Below are 19618 nucleotides of genomic sequence, written 5' to 3' on the forward strand. Positions count from 1 at the left end.
TTGCATTTAGTGTTCGCAAGATATTAATTGATATTCCATACAATGAAGTGACTGTATATATTAATGTTAACTATTGATAATCAGTGTATTTAAGTGACTTTATTTTTTCCAAACCAAAATATTCCAAGTAATGAAGGGACTGTATTTATTGTTGCCATCTTTTTCATTGATATTCCATACAAGGAAGTGACTCCATTTATTGCAGCCAACATTTTCATTACAGAGAGGGTAACCTCATACTCACTTTATTAGTACATGCTTCACACAGAAGTCAATACTGTTGTTTTTTAGCATATTACCAAGGCTGAAGTCATTCTCAAATTTCCAAATTATACACATATAAAGTGAATGTTTCAAACATAACTAAAACATAATCTCTACATAATAAATCATTAATGAACATAAAATTTGTTTGAATGCCTTTTTTTTTATTCTTAATGGTACACACTGAATACATGTACATTAAAAAAATCAGCAATAGTTACATAAAGTAAATGATATCATCACAGCAAATGTCAATGGTGGATAGGGGGTGGAACGACAACAAATTATCAAATATTCAGGTTTTAATATACATGTATGAGGGGCACACAATGAAACCATCCGTACTTAAACACTAAAAATATGGCAATGCTGCGTGATGGGATGGGTTGTTGTGTGCCCAACAAGTGTTGAACAAGGTGTGATACAGGTTTGTGAAACTGATATAACCATCTTTTAGAGCCCAGGTTTCATCATATTGTGAAGCTTTGAAATTATGTTCATAGTTTATCTATTCATATGCAAACAAGTTTGATCTTGCATACTGTTATTACCTATAATTGAAAATTTATCTGCTCTATTTGAAGTGCATCTAGACAAGCACATAAACCAAAATTAATTTATACTGGATCAATATAAATTGACTTGTTTTGACCATAACCATATATGAAAGCACATGCTAACAGAAGCATTCAAGACACATGTAAGAAAGATGAAACTCATTCTTGCATGTATTTGATAACCCACCCCCACCAACTAAATGGCATACAGAAGACCTGTAGCCAGAGTTAAGAATAATGCTGTTTTGACTTTGATTGCCTTTTATATGTTGTTATCAGATTGTACACACAATACTTTATGTTTTTCCATGACCTGCTGGCCAGTACTTGATTCTCTTTCAGACAGTTAGTACATTCAATCTTTCCAGGAACTTTTAACATTCTGATATTTCTCATAAAATAGTTTTTAACTATTGTCCGTTCTTCTGTGGTCCACATCTTTTTCCCATCACTCACACCTAAGCACAAGAGAAAATGTAATTAAACCAAAAGAGGTCCAAAAGAACTTAGTGCATGGAAATAAAACTGTCTAGTATTCAAGACTTAATGATAGCAAGCAATGTAGAAACCACAAGACAAATTAATTTTTAACTGAGAGCAAAATATATACGACTTCGTGCTTAGGAAGGGAATACAATCAATCAATTATAATACCTTTATCAGGTTCTCTCTGTAAATAAGCTTTCTTAGTTTCTGACTGAATAGGGTTATCGGTGGAAGTTCTCTTGTTATACAGTGATGACATAATTACATCTGGAATAAAAATAACACAAATCAAGGCAGTTAGTAAATGAAGCTGAAATCACAAGTAATGGAGCACTGAAAACAAACCCAAAAGAATGACACCCTCGAAGGTTTCGCACACTATACTTTGTCTACATTCACTAAGAAAGTACTTTTTTGTTGCGAGCAGTTCAAATTTATGAGTTAAGACGTTATTCAGGAAATTTCTCCCAAACAAGCATGAATACTCTACTCCTATAAGCAGGAGATTTGTGATGGAATGCAACAACTAATGATACTTTCTGCAGAAAACCCATTTACCAGACATTATTTAGCAATAAGAGGTCAAGTACTAGTACAGGGATGTGTTCAATGAGCGAGATGCAGAAAAAACACATTATTTAAGAGGCCATTTCCATCCATTATGGCAGCGAGAAATCCATTATTTCAATTATAATGCCCAAAATGTAGTGATGTGCTCAAGAAAAAGGACAACAACTCTGTTGTTATTGCGTCCTGACTTTAACACGTTCACAAACAAATGGCATACAAAAACATGTTTATAGGTAATTTTGCAATTAAAAAGACCAGGATTTTCTAACTTAAACGACTAGTAATGGATTTGTTGTTTAAACAATCTTCACAAGTGCGGACAATTTGGTATATTGCTGATCTTTTTTGTGCATTGTCCTCAAGCACTACCCTGTTATTGTCTGATAATGTTACAGCATCTGGTACTGATCAACCACACGATAACTAATAAGAGATAAAATAAAAACAATACCTTCCGCTGATTTTTTCTTCTTTTTTGGTGAGGAATCACTGGTAGAATATGTGGAGGTTCTTTTATTAGAAACTTGTGTCTTGTTCACAGCAAGATCTAGATTTGAATTAATAGATATAAAAATATAATTAAAGAAAATTTAATGCTGTTTAATATTAATTGTCATTTTATCATTTCCCATGATAAATATTGTGGTGGAATACAATTTCTGTAGGTATGGGATGGGAAAATACTGATATAGAGATAACAAGCAAAGCAGTGACCGTAGACTTGAAGAGAACGTACACAAGTGTTATTATGACAAGTGTGTAGTGTAACTTGCTGAAAACTTGGTCAGAATAAGTAATGACTTTGCAAAGACTAAAAATTACGTGACCAACTAGGACTGAGTAGGAGAAATCGCCTGTACAGTTGTGTTGACTAGAGTGATATTTAACACATTTTATAGCAAGTCACTGTCAACATTGTTGGGAGTTTAATAGTTTTGGTGTACTCACTTTGAACCAACTTGGAATCCTGACTCCAACAAGTGAGGATTGACTGGGGATTTGTAAATGTGTGTACCAGACACAGAAAGCCGATACCAGCTTATCTGTCACTTGACTATTGTAGGGGTGCACCCATAGGAAAGCGGATTGAACCAGACCATTAACGTCAATGAATTCCTACATTGCTTATTAGTTGGAATAATACTGGTGTACTTTGGATTTAACACTGGTACCAGTGGTAATCGCACAGGAGGAATGGTTAGAGGACTCTATTGACCGGGTAATTCAACTAAGATAGCAAACCCCTAACTCAACCACAGACACCCAAATGTGACCCTGGTAATCTGAGAATAAGCTCGTTGTAGACCACTCAGGAGACCCTGTGGGAACCTTATCCACTGAACCAATAAAGTGCTACCAGTGGTGTTAGGAAAGCTGACTCACCGCTGACTTATTTTATAACCGGTGGCCAGTTATTTAATAAAGTGCTAGAAAATATTTCTTGGACGAGTTGTTTCAAGTTAAAATTGCAACTGAGAACACAGATTAGTTACAGTTAAAAATAAGTTTAGTCTTACGGTAAGGGAAATAAAATTACCTTCAACAGATTTCTTCATAGGTAAAAGGAAATCCGTCTTCTTAAGTTCTAGGGATGGAGTATGCACAGAAGCTCTCTTTGACATGTGCGTCTTAGAATCTTCTGAAGCTAAAAATAAAAAAAAATACAATTTTATCAGAACAATCAATATGGCAAATGCAATTAATTTTGAACAAAATTATACCATGCATGTCTGGAAAACAGTTAAACAGATAAATTGATGTTATATTCAGTTGTTATTTCAAGTACTGTCTTTGTCCCAAATACCAATGAATCAAATCACGTTCAAGAATTCAACAAGTCATTGTCAATGACACGTCCCCGTTCCGTTCATATTTGAGCACAGGGAGCCCAGGAACTATAATCAACTGTAATACGCAGTCTCTATGAGCGGGGGGGGGGGGGGGGGGGTGGGGGGGGGGGTGGGGGGGGGGGTGGGGGGGGGGTTATCGGCTGGTATCTAGTGTAAGAAATAGACAAGGGATGAAGGCTCCAGCCAGCTCACATTTTTTAAACTCGAAATTACAGACGAAAAGAATGAAAAATAAAATCTAAAAAAAATACCAGGTTGAAGATTATTAGTTGCTCCTTCAAATTTCGCCAAAGCCTTGTCTACATTTTACCGATATCTGCAGAATAAATCAAGAAAACTACACAAATTTACTCCATTTAGGAATTCCTAACGGTTTGCCCGAACGCGCGGCACAGTTGAAGGCGTGGCCTGTTCAGCATTTGTCAACAACCAATCACAAGACTAGTTACGAACCACATCGAGGTCACGACTCGGTTAGCCTTGCTCAACTGGTTCGTAACCAGTCTTGTGATTGGTTGTTGCCAAATGCTACAGGCCACGCCTCCAAACTTTGCCGTGCGTTCGGGCAAACCGTTAGGAATTCCTAAATGGAGTCAATTTGTGTAGTTTTCTTGATTTATTCTGCAGATATCGGTAAAATGTAGGCAAGGCTTTGGCAAAATTTGAAGGAGCAACTAATATTCTTCAACCTGGTATTTTTTTTAGATTTTATTTTTTATTCTTTTCGTCTGTTTTTTCGAGTTTAAAAAATGTGAGCTGGCTGGAGCCTTCATCCCTTGTCTATTTCTTACACTCGATACCAGCCGATAACCCCCCCCCCCCCGCTCATAAACACCGCGTACTACAGTTGATTATAGTTCCTGGGCTCCCTGTGATTTGAGTGACATAAGTGACATATACATTCAAAGCAGATCATGACCGAAATGCACCTGCATATGTACAACACATTGAACAAAATCCATCCATGCATGACTGAGATCCGGTTCTGGAATTGGGAAAATACATGATTTTGATGCATTTTCGGCCTTAAAATGGCCATCATTCAGCTATTGTTAAGCGGATCATGAAACAAACGCACATATCTATTTGTGACATGATGTATCATGTGTGTGTGAAGTTTGAACTTGATCAATCCAGACATGTCTTGGATACGGATCCAGAACTGAATTCTTTAAAACAAAATGGCCACCAGTCGGCCATTTTGAACTTGATCCGAAAAAAAAAAAAAAAGACGTGCATCAAGGTCCTATTATGTTTAATGTATGTACCAAATTTGAACAAAATCCGTCCATGCATAACTGAGATCCGGGTTCGGAATGGTGAAAATGTGCGATTTCAACCTTAAAGCGGCCGCCATTTGGCTATCGTTAATGAAATCATGAAACAAATACACATACATATTTGTGACATGATGTACCTTGTGTGTGTGAAGTTTGAACTTGATCAATCCAGACATGTCTCAGATACGGATCCAGAACTGAATTCTTTAAAACAAAATGGCCGCCAGTCGGCCATTTCGAACTTGATCCAGAAAAAAAATAACGTGCATCAAGGTCCTATTATGTTTAATGTATGTACCAAATTTGACTGAAATCCGTCCGTGCATAACTGAGATCCGGGTCCGGAATGGTGAAAATGTGCGATTTCAATGCATTTTCGGCCTTAAAGCGGCCGCCATTTGGCTATCGTTAATGAGATCATGAAACAAATGCACATACATATTTGTGACATGATGTACCTTGTGTGTGTGAAGTTTGAACTCGATCAATCCAAGCATGTCTCAGATACGGATCCAGAACTGAATTCTTTAAAACAAATTGGCCGCCAGTTGGCCATTTCAAACCCGATCCCCCCCAAAAAATATGACGTGCATCAAGGTCCTATTATGTTTAATGTATGTACCAAATTTGAACGAAATACGTCCATGCATAACTGAGATCCGGGTCCGGAATGGTGAAAATGTCTGATTTTGATGCATTTTCGGCCTTAAAATGGCCGCTATTCGGCCATCGTTATCGAATCATGAAAAAAATGCATGTGCATATGTCCCATATAATGTGTGATGTATGAGTGAAGTTTGAACTTAATCGGCCCATGCATGTTCGAGATACAGGTGATCACGGACGCACGCACGGACGCACACAGGGCAAAACATAAGTCCCCGTTTTCGGACTACGTTCGAACGGGGACTAATAAGCTCACTTCAGAAATAAAACTGTTGCCAGTCAGACAATGTTAATCACATCATGAAAAAAAAAACTTTGTGAGATGATCATACAGAATTTGAGTGAAATAAGTACAGCCATGACTGGGAACTGTAAAATGTCTCTCATTATGTCTAAAAATGGCAGCTTACCTGCTTCTACAATACAACGTGATATATCTTCTCTAAATTGCACTATATTGTCCATGTCATACATTAATTTTGTAGACTGTCCATTAGCAAACTGCTCTGCAAACTGAAAAGTATTATGACATTATCAGCAATAAAATAAACATTGCTGTCGATACAACGGCCTGATATATGATACATACATTGAGAAAGTACTGTAAAACCATTTATTTTCACTGACATTTAATATATCACTATTTTAATTTTAAATGCAGCTGAAAGTCCATAATTACCTTGATGACTAACACACCACATGATACAGCATCATCTTGCATTGTATGATCCACTTTCAATATAGTATAAGTACTGACTTCACCCTTCTTACTTGCATAATTACTAAAAGATAACAGATATTTTAGTTGTTGAAAATGAAAAATCTTGGGCAAGAGTTAGGTGCATTTTTTGTGTTACGGTAAGTAAACTATGGCACGTAGGTGGCACAGGATCCTACTGATAATTTATAGCAAACACTTGTATCAAGAATAATACTTGAAGTAGGAGTGCATATGGATTCAACCTTATCCAATTCTTGGTAATTTGCTCCACAACTACATGTACCGGGGTATGTAATATTTTGTTATAGCAACAAAACACTCTTGGGGACATAGTTATGTTCAAACAATAACTACCTATTTCTCATACTACAGTATATCCCAGAACTTTGAGTTAAATTAAAAATCTACAAAATTATGCAAAAACAGAAAAAAATAAATTATAATTGAACTCTTCCTACTTACTTCCAATTCTGCTGAATTGTCACCATTGTCTCTTTACTTTCACCAGTAGAATTCAGATATATTATTTCATGACTTTTTTGCTTAACCACCTGTAAAGCATTACAAAAATCAATTCTCATATTGGACAGAAATAAACTAGTCATTGAAAATGACACAGTCCCCGTTAAATATTTGAAAGTTTTCTTTGTGCTTGTCATATTAAAGCGGAGGGGTTGTCGCGAGCGTGTCCTTGAAACTTGAGTTCCAAGTGGTGTATACAACAGATTGTTTATTTACATCAAAACACGTGTTCCGTGTAGTAGTAATATGGCCAAAAATAAAAACAGCCGTTATTCTGCCATCTTTGATCTGATTATGAAACACACTTGATATGTACGATGTATGTGCCAATACGAATGAAAATGGTACATAAATTGTGGAAATATAGTAGTAAGGCCAAAAAGTCAAATGGCTGTCACAATTTGTCATGGACATGCATCCTAACATGTATAAGGTAAATGTATGTGCCAAATTTGAATGAAAACTGACAGAGCACATCCAAGATACCACATAAAAAAAAAAAAAACAAGATGCAAAATTCAATTCATCCAATTGCAAAATAAATCATCATGGACATGTATCTTAGCATGTATAATCTATGTACCAAGTTTGAATGACAACTGACAAAGCATGTCCAAAATACAAAATTTTCAAAAAACAAGATGGCTGCTAGTCGGTCATTTTGAATCGAATCGCTGAACCACTGCATGTGCATATGTCCCACATAAGATACTAGGCACATGCAAAGAATTAACATAATCGGTCCAAAGGGATTCTGAGATATGACTCCGGACGGACGCACGGATCATCCGAACGGGGACTAATAAAATTGTTCAGTACTGATGGATTAATGCAAAGGAAATAGAAAACAATTATACAAGAATTTTAGAGTCAACTGTAAAATTGAAAATGGTGCCTGAATTATTTACAGTATTTTACAACTTACCACAAGTGTCCAATGTCCATTTATTATGCCAGAATTAGTTGTTTCTCCACCTTCAAACATAGCACCTATTACCATCTCATACTTGGAAAGATTTATCTGTAAATACATTGTATGCATTAGTAATAATACACATGACTAGTAACAATTGTTGCTAAATGGAAGAAACAAATTTCCACTAGCTGACTAGTCTGGAAAATATTAAATGATAATTACCTTTTTTGGTTTGGCCATTTCACCCTTCAAACAAATAGATGTCATTAAATTGTGGTCAAAAAAAAGAATGGCCTGAAAACAATATAAAATTACATTGTCAGCAATGAAATAAAGGAGATTATGTTTAATGATAAGCAATGAATAACCTGTGGCAACAAAGCATAACAGCAGACACCAATGGAGGAAATAAGTACTAAAAAACTGTTGAAGTGCACTACACTTTGGATATTATGCACTAATGAAAAAAATATATTTCAATACATATACACTGTATTTTACATAATATTCACGTCAGATAGCATCAGAAAGTGATGAACAGTGCATAAATAACTCAATCTAAATAAATAAAATTCATTTCGTCCGATTGTGAATGCTCAACACAGACCTGACAAACTTTCATAGAGAATGGTCAATCAGAATGCATCTTTAAATAGTAGCACAAATTATTAACAGATTATAGTAGTTACTCAAGTGACTTATAAATGAATGAGTGTCAAATGTTAAACACTTTTTTAATCTCATTGATGATCATTATATATCTAAGGCATTCCCATTGAGGTCAGGTCAACAAAGAAGTTGTGAATCAGAGACCCCCCCTCCCATCCCCTCCATTAATCTGCCATGCTGTTATGTTGACAGAAAAGAGAATCAGAGAGACCCACACTCCACAATCATCATAAACAAACACAGACTAAATAACACAAATACCAATGGTAACCAGTCAAATATCAAATTACAAAAGCAATATTGGGGAAAATACAACCAAACATGTTATCATACCAATTTAAGTTTGATTGAAAGTGACATTGATATGTGAACAAAGTCTATCAATTTTGAACAAATTATCACTGTCAGGGTCAGGGATACCCTGTACCAGAATATCTACAAGAAAAACAAGATTTCTTTCCATTGAGCAGCAATAAGTAAAAGTTTACCAAAATCTTTATCATTCAGTATGCAATTAAATCTTAAACTCAGCTTCCCAATTCAGCCATCACCATTCCACCTGTTCAGAACCTTTCAACATAAAATAAATACCTTTTTCTCTCTTGTGGCAATATAAATAGCAGAGTTCACAATATCATCTGACAGCTGTTTTTTATGGCCCAGGTCCAATATACTGTTCTTCATTATCGAGTAGGGCCCTACTTTCATTGTATCTACATCACCTGTAAAACAACATAAACCATTCAAAAACCCTATTACAATAAATACTTTTTCTATCAGGTTGATGTGGTTGTATCTTGTAGATCTGTATAAGCATCAGTGGCAGTCTTTTTCAGATACGCATGTTTACCTTCACAACATCTTCAACTAATGGAAGAAATTTTGGCATGTTCCTCTTCCTTTCATTCATAGTATTAAGTGCATGTAAATACTGAACACCAAGTGCCTTAGGAAATGGTGAATTAAACTGAACACTAAATATATGAACAAACCTTTAGAAACATCTTCATCATCAATATGCATACATTTGTCTTGTAGTTTTCCATTTATATCTGTATTATTATTATTCATTTCTTGAAATTCCTCATCTTCAATGATATTACCAGTATTCAGTAGGTCTTCATTCTCACATTCATCTATAATTCACACAATTTTGAAAAGTTAGTAAGCCAAATGACAAATATCATACGACTTATTTCAATTCTCGTCCTAAGACAGTGCTCAAAGAGATTACAGCATAACTACTGCAAAGATTGTTCAGTGTCATTGATAAAAACTATTTCCTGAACAAATACTAACCTAATATCAATACACAATAGACTGTTCATTCTATCGGTCATTCAGGTTTTTCTGCTGGCATATACAAGGGGACAATTTTTGTTATTATCTTTAACAGTGTCAGCAAATACTGATAATCGTTGGCTAGTGTATATTTGATACTAATAGCAATTCCCCATAATCATTGATTGAAATTCCATCAACAAATTCAGGCATTTCAATTTAGGGAAAGGTGACCAGCCTATATGCTAGTTCCATATTTGACATACAACTAAAGAAGGTGACGATGATTGAGTAAAAACAATAGTTGGAGTGTCATAGCAGTGAAACGCAGAATTTATCATGGGATAAAACACTACTCACCATCTATGTTGATTTCTATTTCATCAAGTCCTTTGTTCTTGAATTCTCCAATATTTCCTTTCTCAAATGCCATCAGAATTCTGCTGACCTTTGCAATTTGTAATGTATTCTGTGGAAGTCTGTAAAACTCTCGATGGACTCTTATGTCATGTCCCAAAAATCCAGCAAGGATGTCTTGCTCATTGTCCTTCAAATTGAAGATTTGTGACATTGTAGCAATTTGTTTCCTTAAATTTGTAGAGGTGAACCGTTCAGCATGTTCAATGCCACATTTTGTTACAAACTTTCTCAGGCATACTGTTGCACGTACTGGGCGCAGTGAGTTTTGTAAACACGCAAAAATGTATGGATTTGCCACATTGACTTCAACAGCTTTTCTTTTTTCGATAAGTAATTTTATCTGATTACAGTGATCCTTGGTTAATAGAACAGGCACATTTCTTCCTCTTTTGCCTTTTATTTCAACTCTATCAATCAAACGACACAGATTTTGCTCCCAACTTGTCAAAGATGAACCAGCTTCTTGATTGACTCCTCTTACTTCTTTAAAATCTTCTAGAAGCATTCTTTCCATTTCCCCACTCCTCCTCCTATTGAATAAAATCAATTGGGCTAACGTTATCTCGCTCAAATTCTTCCAGGTTGATGTGGTTGTATCTTCTTGTAGATCTTTATAAGCATCAGTGGCAGTCTTTTTCAGATACATGTTTACCTTCACAACATCTTCAACTAATGGAAGAAATTTTGGCATGTTCCTCTTCCTTTCATTCATAGTATTAAGTGCATGTGAACTTATCGACTGTGCCCACTGTATCTCACACAATTTAAGGAATTTCTTAGCTGCTAATTCGTTGGTAGAGTCTTCATTTTTGATTGCCTCAGCCATGCAGATTGTAGTACATTTCTTCAGAGAGTGACCCAACTTTAATGCGAGAGAAGGTTTTCCAAGAACTCTGTCGTCAAGGTTATAGTCTGCCAACTGCTGTGTTGCCTGGATTACAATTTCAAACTTTGAAGGATGAATATATTCTTTTAGGGAGGATGCATTTTTCTTACTGATCTTTCTAAGTTGTATTAGAAGTTTTGCAAGTTCTCTCATTTTCTGCTTCACGTACTGAATCTTTGCAGATTCTGTACCAACTTTCATATATTCCCTGGATCCAAATTCTATGATAAGATCATCATTTCTTGCAATTACTGCCACTTCATCCTGAGTCATTTTAGATAGCACTCTGTCCGCCATACCCTCTGTAACATTATCACTATGTGGTAATAACATTCCTGCTACTTGTTGTATTCTTCGATGAATTATTTTTGGTGTTGCATTTTCAAACAGTTTGACAGGACATATCTTGTTGTGTTTATACAGTTCTGCTTTGATGAACCAACCCAAACATTCAGGACAAGGGAGATACTGCGATACAGGAACTGTAAATGATGGTCTTCTGTATGGTATGATATAGCCATATCCATCTTTAAGTATTTCAACATTATGAGCATGGTTGCCTTTATTTGTCAGTTTCTGCCATAAAATTTTCCTTTCGGTACTTCCCTTTCTGAAACTTAATGCATAGACAACATCTTTCTCTGTACTGTGTTTATTCTCAAAATGCCTTGGTAACTTTGGATATTTGTTCATGCAGTAAACACAGTAAGCAAATTTGTCCCATTTTCTTTTCCTATTGGAATTATTTGTTGTTTGAACCTGCACCGAGGAAGGATTCACAGAACTGATTTGGATGTCATTCTCAAGATTCTTTGTAGTAGATGATGTACTAGGCAGATTTCTTTTTTCTGAAGACTTTACAAACTCTATGCTCATTTCACCTGCAGAAGTATTTTGATGATTCTTGTTTTCTTTCCCATGAAACTTTGATGACAATGGTGACACAGTATTGAATTCAACGGACTCACAATCCGACAGATCAGGAACAATGATACTATTGGAACAATTATCACTACTTTGACAGATAGCAGCTGATTGGCAAGCCTTATCTTTGGGGCTTATGCTAGATTTCATCCATGGCTTGTCATTTCCTGTAGTTTTCACATCACTGATACTATGCATATCTAATTCACAAGAAAAAGATACATCCGACTCACAATCTGAATTTGGTTCATAAGTAGGGTCAGCATCAGAATCGTCATAGTCTTCTTCAAAGTTTTCACTATCATTTTCATCTTCATTGTCATGAGTAGCTGCAGTTTTTACTTCCATTGAAGGATGTGTTTTAACCTTAGTTTGTACAGGTGTGAGAGGCCTAACTTTAACAACATTTTTACTTCTATCCCATTTAGATTGCAGAAATGGAAAAGAAATTTCAGAATCAGAAATGTCAGATTCACAGTCTGATTGCAAAACAATGTTTGAATCATATTTTTTAAACAAGGTTGATGATTTACGTACATTTTTACAGGAATTAGTATAACCTGGGGTGAGAAATTCTTCTGGTGAGGTTATAAATGGCAAAATGACTCTTCTTTTTAATGATTTTGTCTTGCCTCTATCTGACCCACCATTGACATCATTATGTACCAAACATGATTCTGGTTTCAAGTTGCCACCATCTGGTTCACTTCTGGCAGTTAAAATACTGTTCTGTAAGATGAATGATCCTGAATTCAAATTGCCACTATCTGGTTCATTTCTGACAGGTAGCACACTATTCTGTATTATACACGATTTTGGTCTCACGTAGACACCATCCGAACCATGTGCAATATACGATTCAAGATTCACGATACCACCATCTGGCTCAAACCTGCCAGGCAATATACATGCTTCTGGTTCTGAGTTGCAACTACCTAGTTTACTTCTGTCAATCTGCGTGAAATGTGATTCTGGTTCAGTGTTGCAGTCAACAGATTCACTACTGGCATTGTGGGTAACATGTGACTCTGGTTCAGTGTTGAAGTCAACAGGTTCACTACTGGCATTGTGGGTGACATGTGATTCTGGTTCAGTGTTGCATTCAACAGGTTCACTACTGGCATTGTGGGTAACATGTGATTCTGGTTCAGTGTTGAAGTCAACAGGTTCACAACTGGCTTTGGCATCATTGTGTACCAAACATGATTCTGGTTTCAAGTTGCCACCATCTGGTTCACTTCTGGCAGGTAAAATACTGTTCTGTAAGATGAATGATCCTGAATTCAAATTGCCACCATCTGGTTCAGTTCTGACAGGTAGCACACTATTCTGTATCATACACGATTTTGGTCTCACGTAGCCACCATCCGAACCATGTGCAATATACGATTCAAGATTCACGATATCACCATCTGGCTCAAACCTGGCAGGCAATAGACATGCTACTGGTTCTGAGTTGCAACTATCAAGTTTACTTCTGTCAATCTGCGTGAAAAGTGATTCTGGTTCAGTGTTGCAGTCAACAGATTCACTACTGGCATTGTGGGTAACATGTGATCCTGGTTCAGTGTTGCAGTCAACAGGTTTACTACTGGCCTTGTGGGTAACATGTGATTCTGGTTCAGTGTTGAAGTCAACAGATTCACAACTGGCATGGTGGTTAACATGTGATTCTGATTCTGTGTTGCAGTCAACAGGTTTACTACTGGCATTGTGGGTAACATGTGATTCTGGTTCAGTGTTGAAGTCAACAGGCTCACAACTGGCTTTGGCATCATAATGTACCAAACATGATTCTGGTTTCAAGTTGCCACCATCTGGTTCACTTCTGGCAGGTAAAATACTGTTCTGTACAATGAATGATCCTGAATTCAAATTGCCACTATCTGGTTCAGTTCTGACAGGTAGCACACTATTCTGTATTATACACGATTTTGGTCTCACGTAGCCACCATCCGAACCATGTGCAATATACGATTCAAGATTCACGATATCACCATCTGGCTCAAACCTGGCAGGCAATAGACATGCTTCTGGTTCTGAGTTGCAACTATCTGGTTTACTTCTGTCAATCTGTGTGAAATGTGATTCTGGTTCAGTGTTGCAGTCAACAGGTTCACTACTGGCATTGTGGGTAACATGTGATTCTGGTTCAGTGTTGAAGTCAACAGGCTCACTACTGGCAATGTGGGTAACATGTGATTCTGGTTCAGTGTTGAAGTCAACAGATTCACAACTGGCATGGTGGTTAACATGTGATTCTGATTCTGTGTTGCAGTCAACAGGTTTACTACTGGCATTGTGGGTATCATGTGATTCTGGTTCAGTGTTGAAGTCAACAGGCTCACAACCGGCTTTGGCATCATTATGTACCAAACATGATTCTGGTTTCAAGTTGCCACCATCTGGTTCACTTCTGGCAGGTAAAATACTGTTCTGTAAAATGAATGATCCTGAATTCAAATTGCCACTATCTGGTTCAGTTCTGACAGGTAGCACACTATTCTGTATTATACACGATTTTGGTCTCACGCAGCCACCATCCGAACCATGTGCAATATACGATTCAAGATTCACGATATCACCTTCTGGCTCAAACCTGGCAGGCAATAGACATGCTTCTGGTTCTGAGTTGCAACTATCTGGTTTACTTCTGTCAATCTGTGTGAAATGTGATTCTGGTTCAGTGTTGCAGTCAACAGGTTCACTACTGGCATTGTGGGTAACATGTGATTCTCGTTCAGTGTTGAAGTCAACAGGCTCACTACTGGCAATGTGGGCAACATGTGATTCTGGTTCAGTGTTGAAGTCAACAGGTCCACAACTGGATTTGTGGGTAATATGTGATTCTGGTTCTACATTGCAACCACCTGGTTCACAACTCGCATTGTAGGTGCCGTGTGATTCTGGTTCAGTATTGCAGTCAACAGGTTCACAACTGGCATGGTGGTTAACATGTGATTCTGATTCTGTGTTGCAGTCAACAGGTTTACTACTGGCATTGTGGGTGACATGTGATTCTGGTTCAGTGTTGTAGTCAACAGGTTCACTACTGGCATTGTGGGTGACATGTGATTCTGGTTCAGTGTTGTAGTCAACAGGTTCACTACTGGCATTGTGGGTAACATGTGATTCTGGTTCAGTGTTGAAGTCAACAGGTCCACAACTGGCATGGTGGTTAACATGTGATTCCGATTCAGTGTTGCAGTCAACAGGTTTACTACTGGCATTGTGGGTGACATGTGATTCTGGTTCAGTGTTGTAGTCAACAGGTTCACTACTGGCATTGTGGGCGACATGTGATTCTCGTTCAGTGTTGTAGTCAACAGGTTCACTACTGGCATTGTGGGTAATATGTGATTCTGGTTCAGTGCTGCAGTCAACAGGTTCACTACTAGCATTGTGGTTGACATGTGATTCTGGTTCTGTATTGCAACAATCTTGTTCACAACTCGCATTGTAGGTGCCGTGTGATTCTGGTTCAGTGCTGCAGTCAACATGTGGTTCACTACTGGCATTGTGGGTGACATATGATTCAGGTTCAGTGTTACAGCCATCAAGCTCAACACAAGCAAGTAAGGCATTACTGTTCATGACACATGATTCTGATTGTTTGTTTCCACCACCAGGAACTTTTTTCTATAGATAAAGAAATAATCCAATGTGATTTAGGTTAAGCATACATCTTGCAATAGTGCATTGATAATTATAACTGTACACCAGGAACTAAGTGTATTGCAAATAGTACCTAAAGACTTGTTTTTCCCAACTTATTCAGGGAGATTACAAGATTACAAAAGCATATACTAATTAGATGCATGATATTTATGTTTGTCACTTCTCTCAGGTACAGACACATGTGTCTTCTGTGTTACTGCTGACACTAATCTACACCAGCTGATATGAATACTATTTTGCACATTATTCTCAAAACAAAAAGCTACCCAAAAGCCAAAACATAAAAAATCCAACTGTGTAGATATAATACAGATTAAATATTTAATAATATTGAAAAGATAGAAAATATGGGCAGTTTTGGCCAAATATTGAGAATGGTCAATGAAGGCAGAGAATTATGCAAAGAAAGACAAGGAGGAACCAGAACAGAAAATTACCTAAACTTCAAGAAAAAATCACCAATAATGCTCTGAAAACAACAAAACATTTTGATGTTTTGATATGACAAACAAGTCAAAATACCACCACTGTCAAGCAAATAACAAATTTACAAAACAAGTCACTGTCAATGCCCTAGTCCCTGCTCAGTTTTTAGTGACCGCATTAAATATAAACAATGAAAATGTAGAGAAATTACAATAAATGTTAGGAGATTATTCAGCATGTTAAAATATGGTGTTACATCAAATGGCATCATATTCATGTTTTGTTCAGTCAAAGTGACACCTCCTATGAAAAAATCCACATAATCCACACATAATACAGTTGGACATTTTGAATCAAATAGCAAAACAAAACATATATGTTTTACATACCAAAATCTGTTAAAGCATAAAGCATATTTATGAAACTATGAAAAAAAAAAGCATAGCTGCCAGATTGAAGCAAATCACCAAACAGATTCACACGTGATAGTGTCATGTTCTCAAGTTTGAATAAAACTGACCCAGACATGCCTGAGAAACAGTTTACGAGCGTGTGAGGGAACAAAAATATATACTAGTCACTCAAAAGTCATTGAAACAAAAACAAAATAAATCAACTTGTGTAATGTATTGTCTTTGTAATGATTTTCAACAAAATTGTTGAAATGTTGATTTTTGGTGTGTTATTGGACTAAAATAATCACCAGTTGGCCATTCTGAATCAACAAAACAAAATAAAGTGATCATGCAAGGAGTAAATGAAATCAGCAAAGGCATCCCTGAGAAACAATGACAATGGCAAGTACAAATTTTTGAAATTTTATTGTTTTTGGAAAAGGATGCTAGTCAGTCATAATTTCAAAAAACAACATTCGTCTTGCGTTTGTACTAAATTTGAACAAAAAATATCTTGGAGAAATGAAGACCAGTCAGCCATTTGAATCAAACCATGAAACTATCATAATGTGCATCAGTCACCTGATGTTCATACCAAGTTTGAACAAAATCAACATAGGCATGTCTGGGTAACACCTCTTTTGAGACAGAAATGGCTGCTAGTCAATCAAGATCAACAAAATGACAAACAAATCCTACGCATATGTATTTCATTATGACTTGTCAATGAATGAACATATACACATATACACAGACGGAACCAAAACACAAGTCCCTATTTTGGAATTTGTTCAACAAGGCCTAATAAAACGCAGATTATTTAATTAATTTTGAGTTAGTAAAGTGGTTTTTATAGGCCATCATGAGTGAAGCTAATTCATAGAGGTTGACCAAATGTTTTAGGAACAGAATTACATAGTCAAATTTACATGAAGCAAAACATTTTTTTTTCTACTATACTATTTATAGGAAATGAAGTTCACACACAGATGATCAAAACTGAAAACACAATCTTCCAACCAAGAAAGAATCTCAACAACATTTCCCAGTCAATATATGTACAAATATGTACAAACTATCAAGTAAACAAAACTTTCATTGTAGCCAATATCATCTACAATATATGATTGTGTAACTATATCTCAACAGTAGTTAAGTGTAAGTACCACTGTAAGTACCACTGCAACGCCTTTTACAGCAAAAAAGTGGCTGCCAGTATTTCAGACATCCAGCTAATTCCAGTAAGAGTATAGATATTTACCTTAACTTCCCAAGGTAATCTAGTTGGTCCATAATTATAAAGAATCTCTTCATCAACGTCAATGTCTTTGATTGCAAACAATGCTAGGTATGGGCGACTCCTTAGTTCTATTACTTGCATTCTTGAATTTGGGTGCTTTCTTTCATGATTAACCAATCGTCCATATTTAGGACCTTTTGAAGGTTCATCAGTTGCATCAACACTAAAAAACAAATTTTAACCAAGTTTGAGTTTATATAACCTTTCAAGCCTATATAGTGCTTTACAAACTTATTCTTGTAGTCAGCTTTACATACATGATTATGATTAATAACATTCTAAAACAAAATGGACATGGTCATATGAAAAATAAAACATGGGGTCAGTAGCAAAATTTGAAACAAATATTTACATTCCCTAGAGTTAATACAAAAGATAATAATAATAATAATATACCTGGTAATAATGGTAATAATAAGGGTAATAATGTTCTTGAGCGGTCATGAATGGTTTTAAAAATATATTGGAACTTTCATCAATTTTACTATTTATAGACAACAATACTTCTTTTGTCAGGTAGAAACAAACAGTATTGCCCATTGTTAAAAACAAATTACATAGCTCTACAAATGTACATCTTACTCTGAAGTTAATACTAATTCTTTATACTAGTAACCAACAGTATTTATTATGTAAAGGGCTGTCAGATTAAATTACCATTCATAATGTATATTGACTTATAGATATTCTCAGAAATCTTCTATCATGCTCAAGCTCCAACCCGAGGAAGCTGCAATTGGTAAATTTTCCAGAAAAATATTTATTTTCCTGAAAATTTTATCTGTAACAAATTAAGGTATACCAAAACAAACAAAAATTATCAAATTTTGCATCACTTGTCACTACAAATACCAGTCTAAGATGCAAGGAAACTTGAGACTGATAGAAAAAAATGATGTGAACAGTTATGGGTCATCTCTATGAATTTTCTATGCATGAATTACAAATGCTATTGCAACAGCGGGGGATAGGCAAAAAGCATTCTGGGTAGTAATTTCAACAAATGGATGGAAACCTTAGTCAAAAAATAAAATGGCAAACGTGCCAAAATATTAATAGAAAATACTAACCAATAGCTTTTTCCTTTATGCTTGAAAAAGTAACGAAATACACTTTCCTTGCTGTCTTCACGTCTTTCACCCTCCCTTCCAGTTAATAGCTCACCATGATATTCTAAAAGGAAATCACCTTTTGTAAAATTCTTTGCAGCAAATACACCTCTTCCTGAAAATAAAACAGTCAAAATACATCATCACATTGGATTTCGACAGCTTTTATATTTCCAGTAAGGCAATTGAATTGCATGTTCAATTGTTCAGCGACAAATATTATATTATATGAGTGTTCTCAATTAAACGCGAAGTCGGTACAACACCGGAGTATTAGTAAACTTGCTGCCAACTTGCAATGCAACGTGTGGGCGTGGCTACCCAAGATTTCACATGCCACCACTTTTCAGTGGCGTCAATGTTTTATCTGAAAAGTTGATTGCTTTATAAGCATGGATGGCACCGAAATACTTTCACAAAGCTAGATTACTGTTGACCTACAAATGATGATGTCCATGCCCGCAAATCTGAAAATGATCAATTCAAGTAATAAAGCCACACTGCTGAAACCACACTGTAGTTACCCAGAAAATCAGCGCCACAAATCACACGAGAAGACAATTTGAATATAATCACCTTTCCACAAAACCATGTGTTTGTAAAACCCAGGCTGGTCTATTCCTTTTTGGATATACTCTTCGGCCACATTAAAACGGGTATTTCGGCCTTGATCCGTCTGACAACGACTTCTTAGTCTA

At 36.1% G+C, this 19618-nt stretch overlaps 1 protein-coding gene across 1 annotated transcript; it reads right to left on the reverse strand.

Moving 5' to 3' along the window:
* Positions 1-407: 407 nt before the first annotated feature.
* LOC146740899 (uncharacterized) lies at positions 408-19112 on the reverse strand. The gene is made up of 16 exons (XM_085501889.1): positions 18882-19112; positions 17773-17974; positions 15283-15651; positions 14386-14673; positions 10143-14085; positions 9494-9637; positions 9093-9223; positions 8055-8126; positions 7842-7937; positions 6857-6945; positions 6353-6455; positions 6084-6186; positions 3415-3522; positions 2329-2424; positions 1476-1574; positions 408-1279 (listed from the first exon to the last, which is right to left on the reverse strand). Exons 2-16 carry the CDS (start codon positions 17890-17892, stop codon positions 1050-1052), a joined length of 5991 nt encoding a protein of 1996 aa, XP_085358015.1. The 5' UTR covers positions 17893-17974; positions 18882-19112; the 3' UTR covers positions 408-1049.
* Between the last annotated feature and the right edge of the window lie 506 nt (positions 19113-19618).

This window comes from Saccoglossus kowalevskii, chromosome 7 (genome assembly GCF_978046115.1).
Source record: "Saccoglossus kowalevskii chromosome 7, keSacKowa6.1, whole genome shotgun sequence".
Lineage (NCBI taxonomy): Eukaryota > Metazoa > Hemichordata > Enteropneusta > Harrimaniidae > Saccoglossus > Saccoglossus kowalevskii.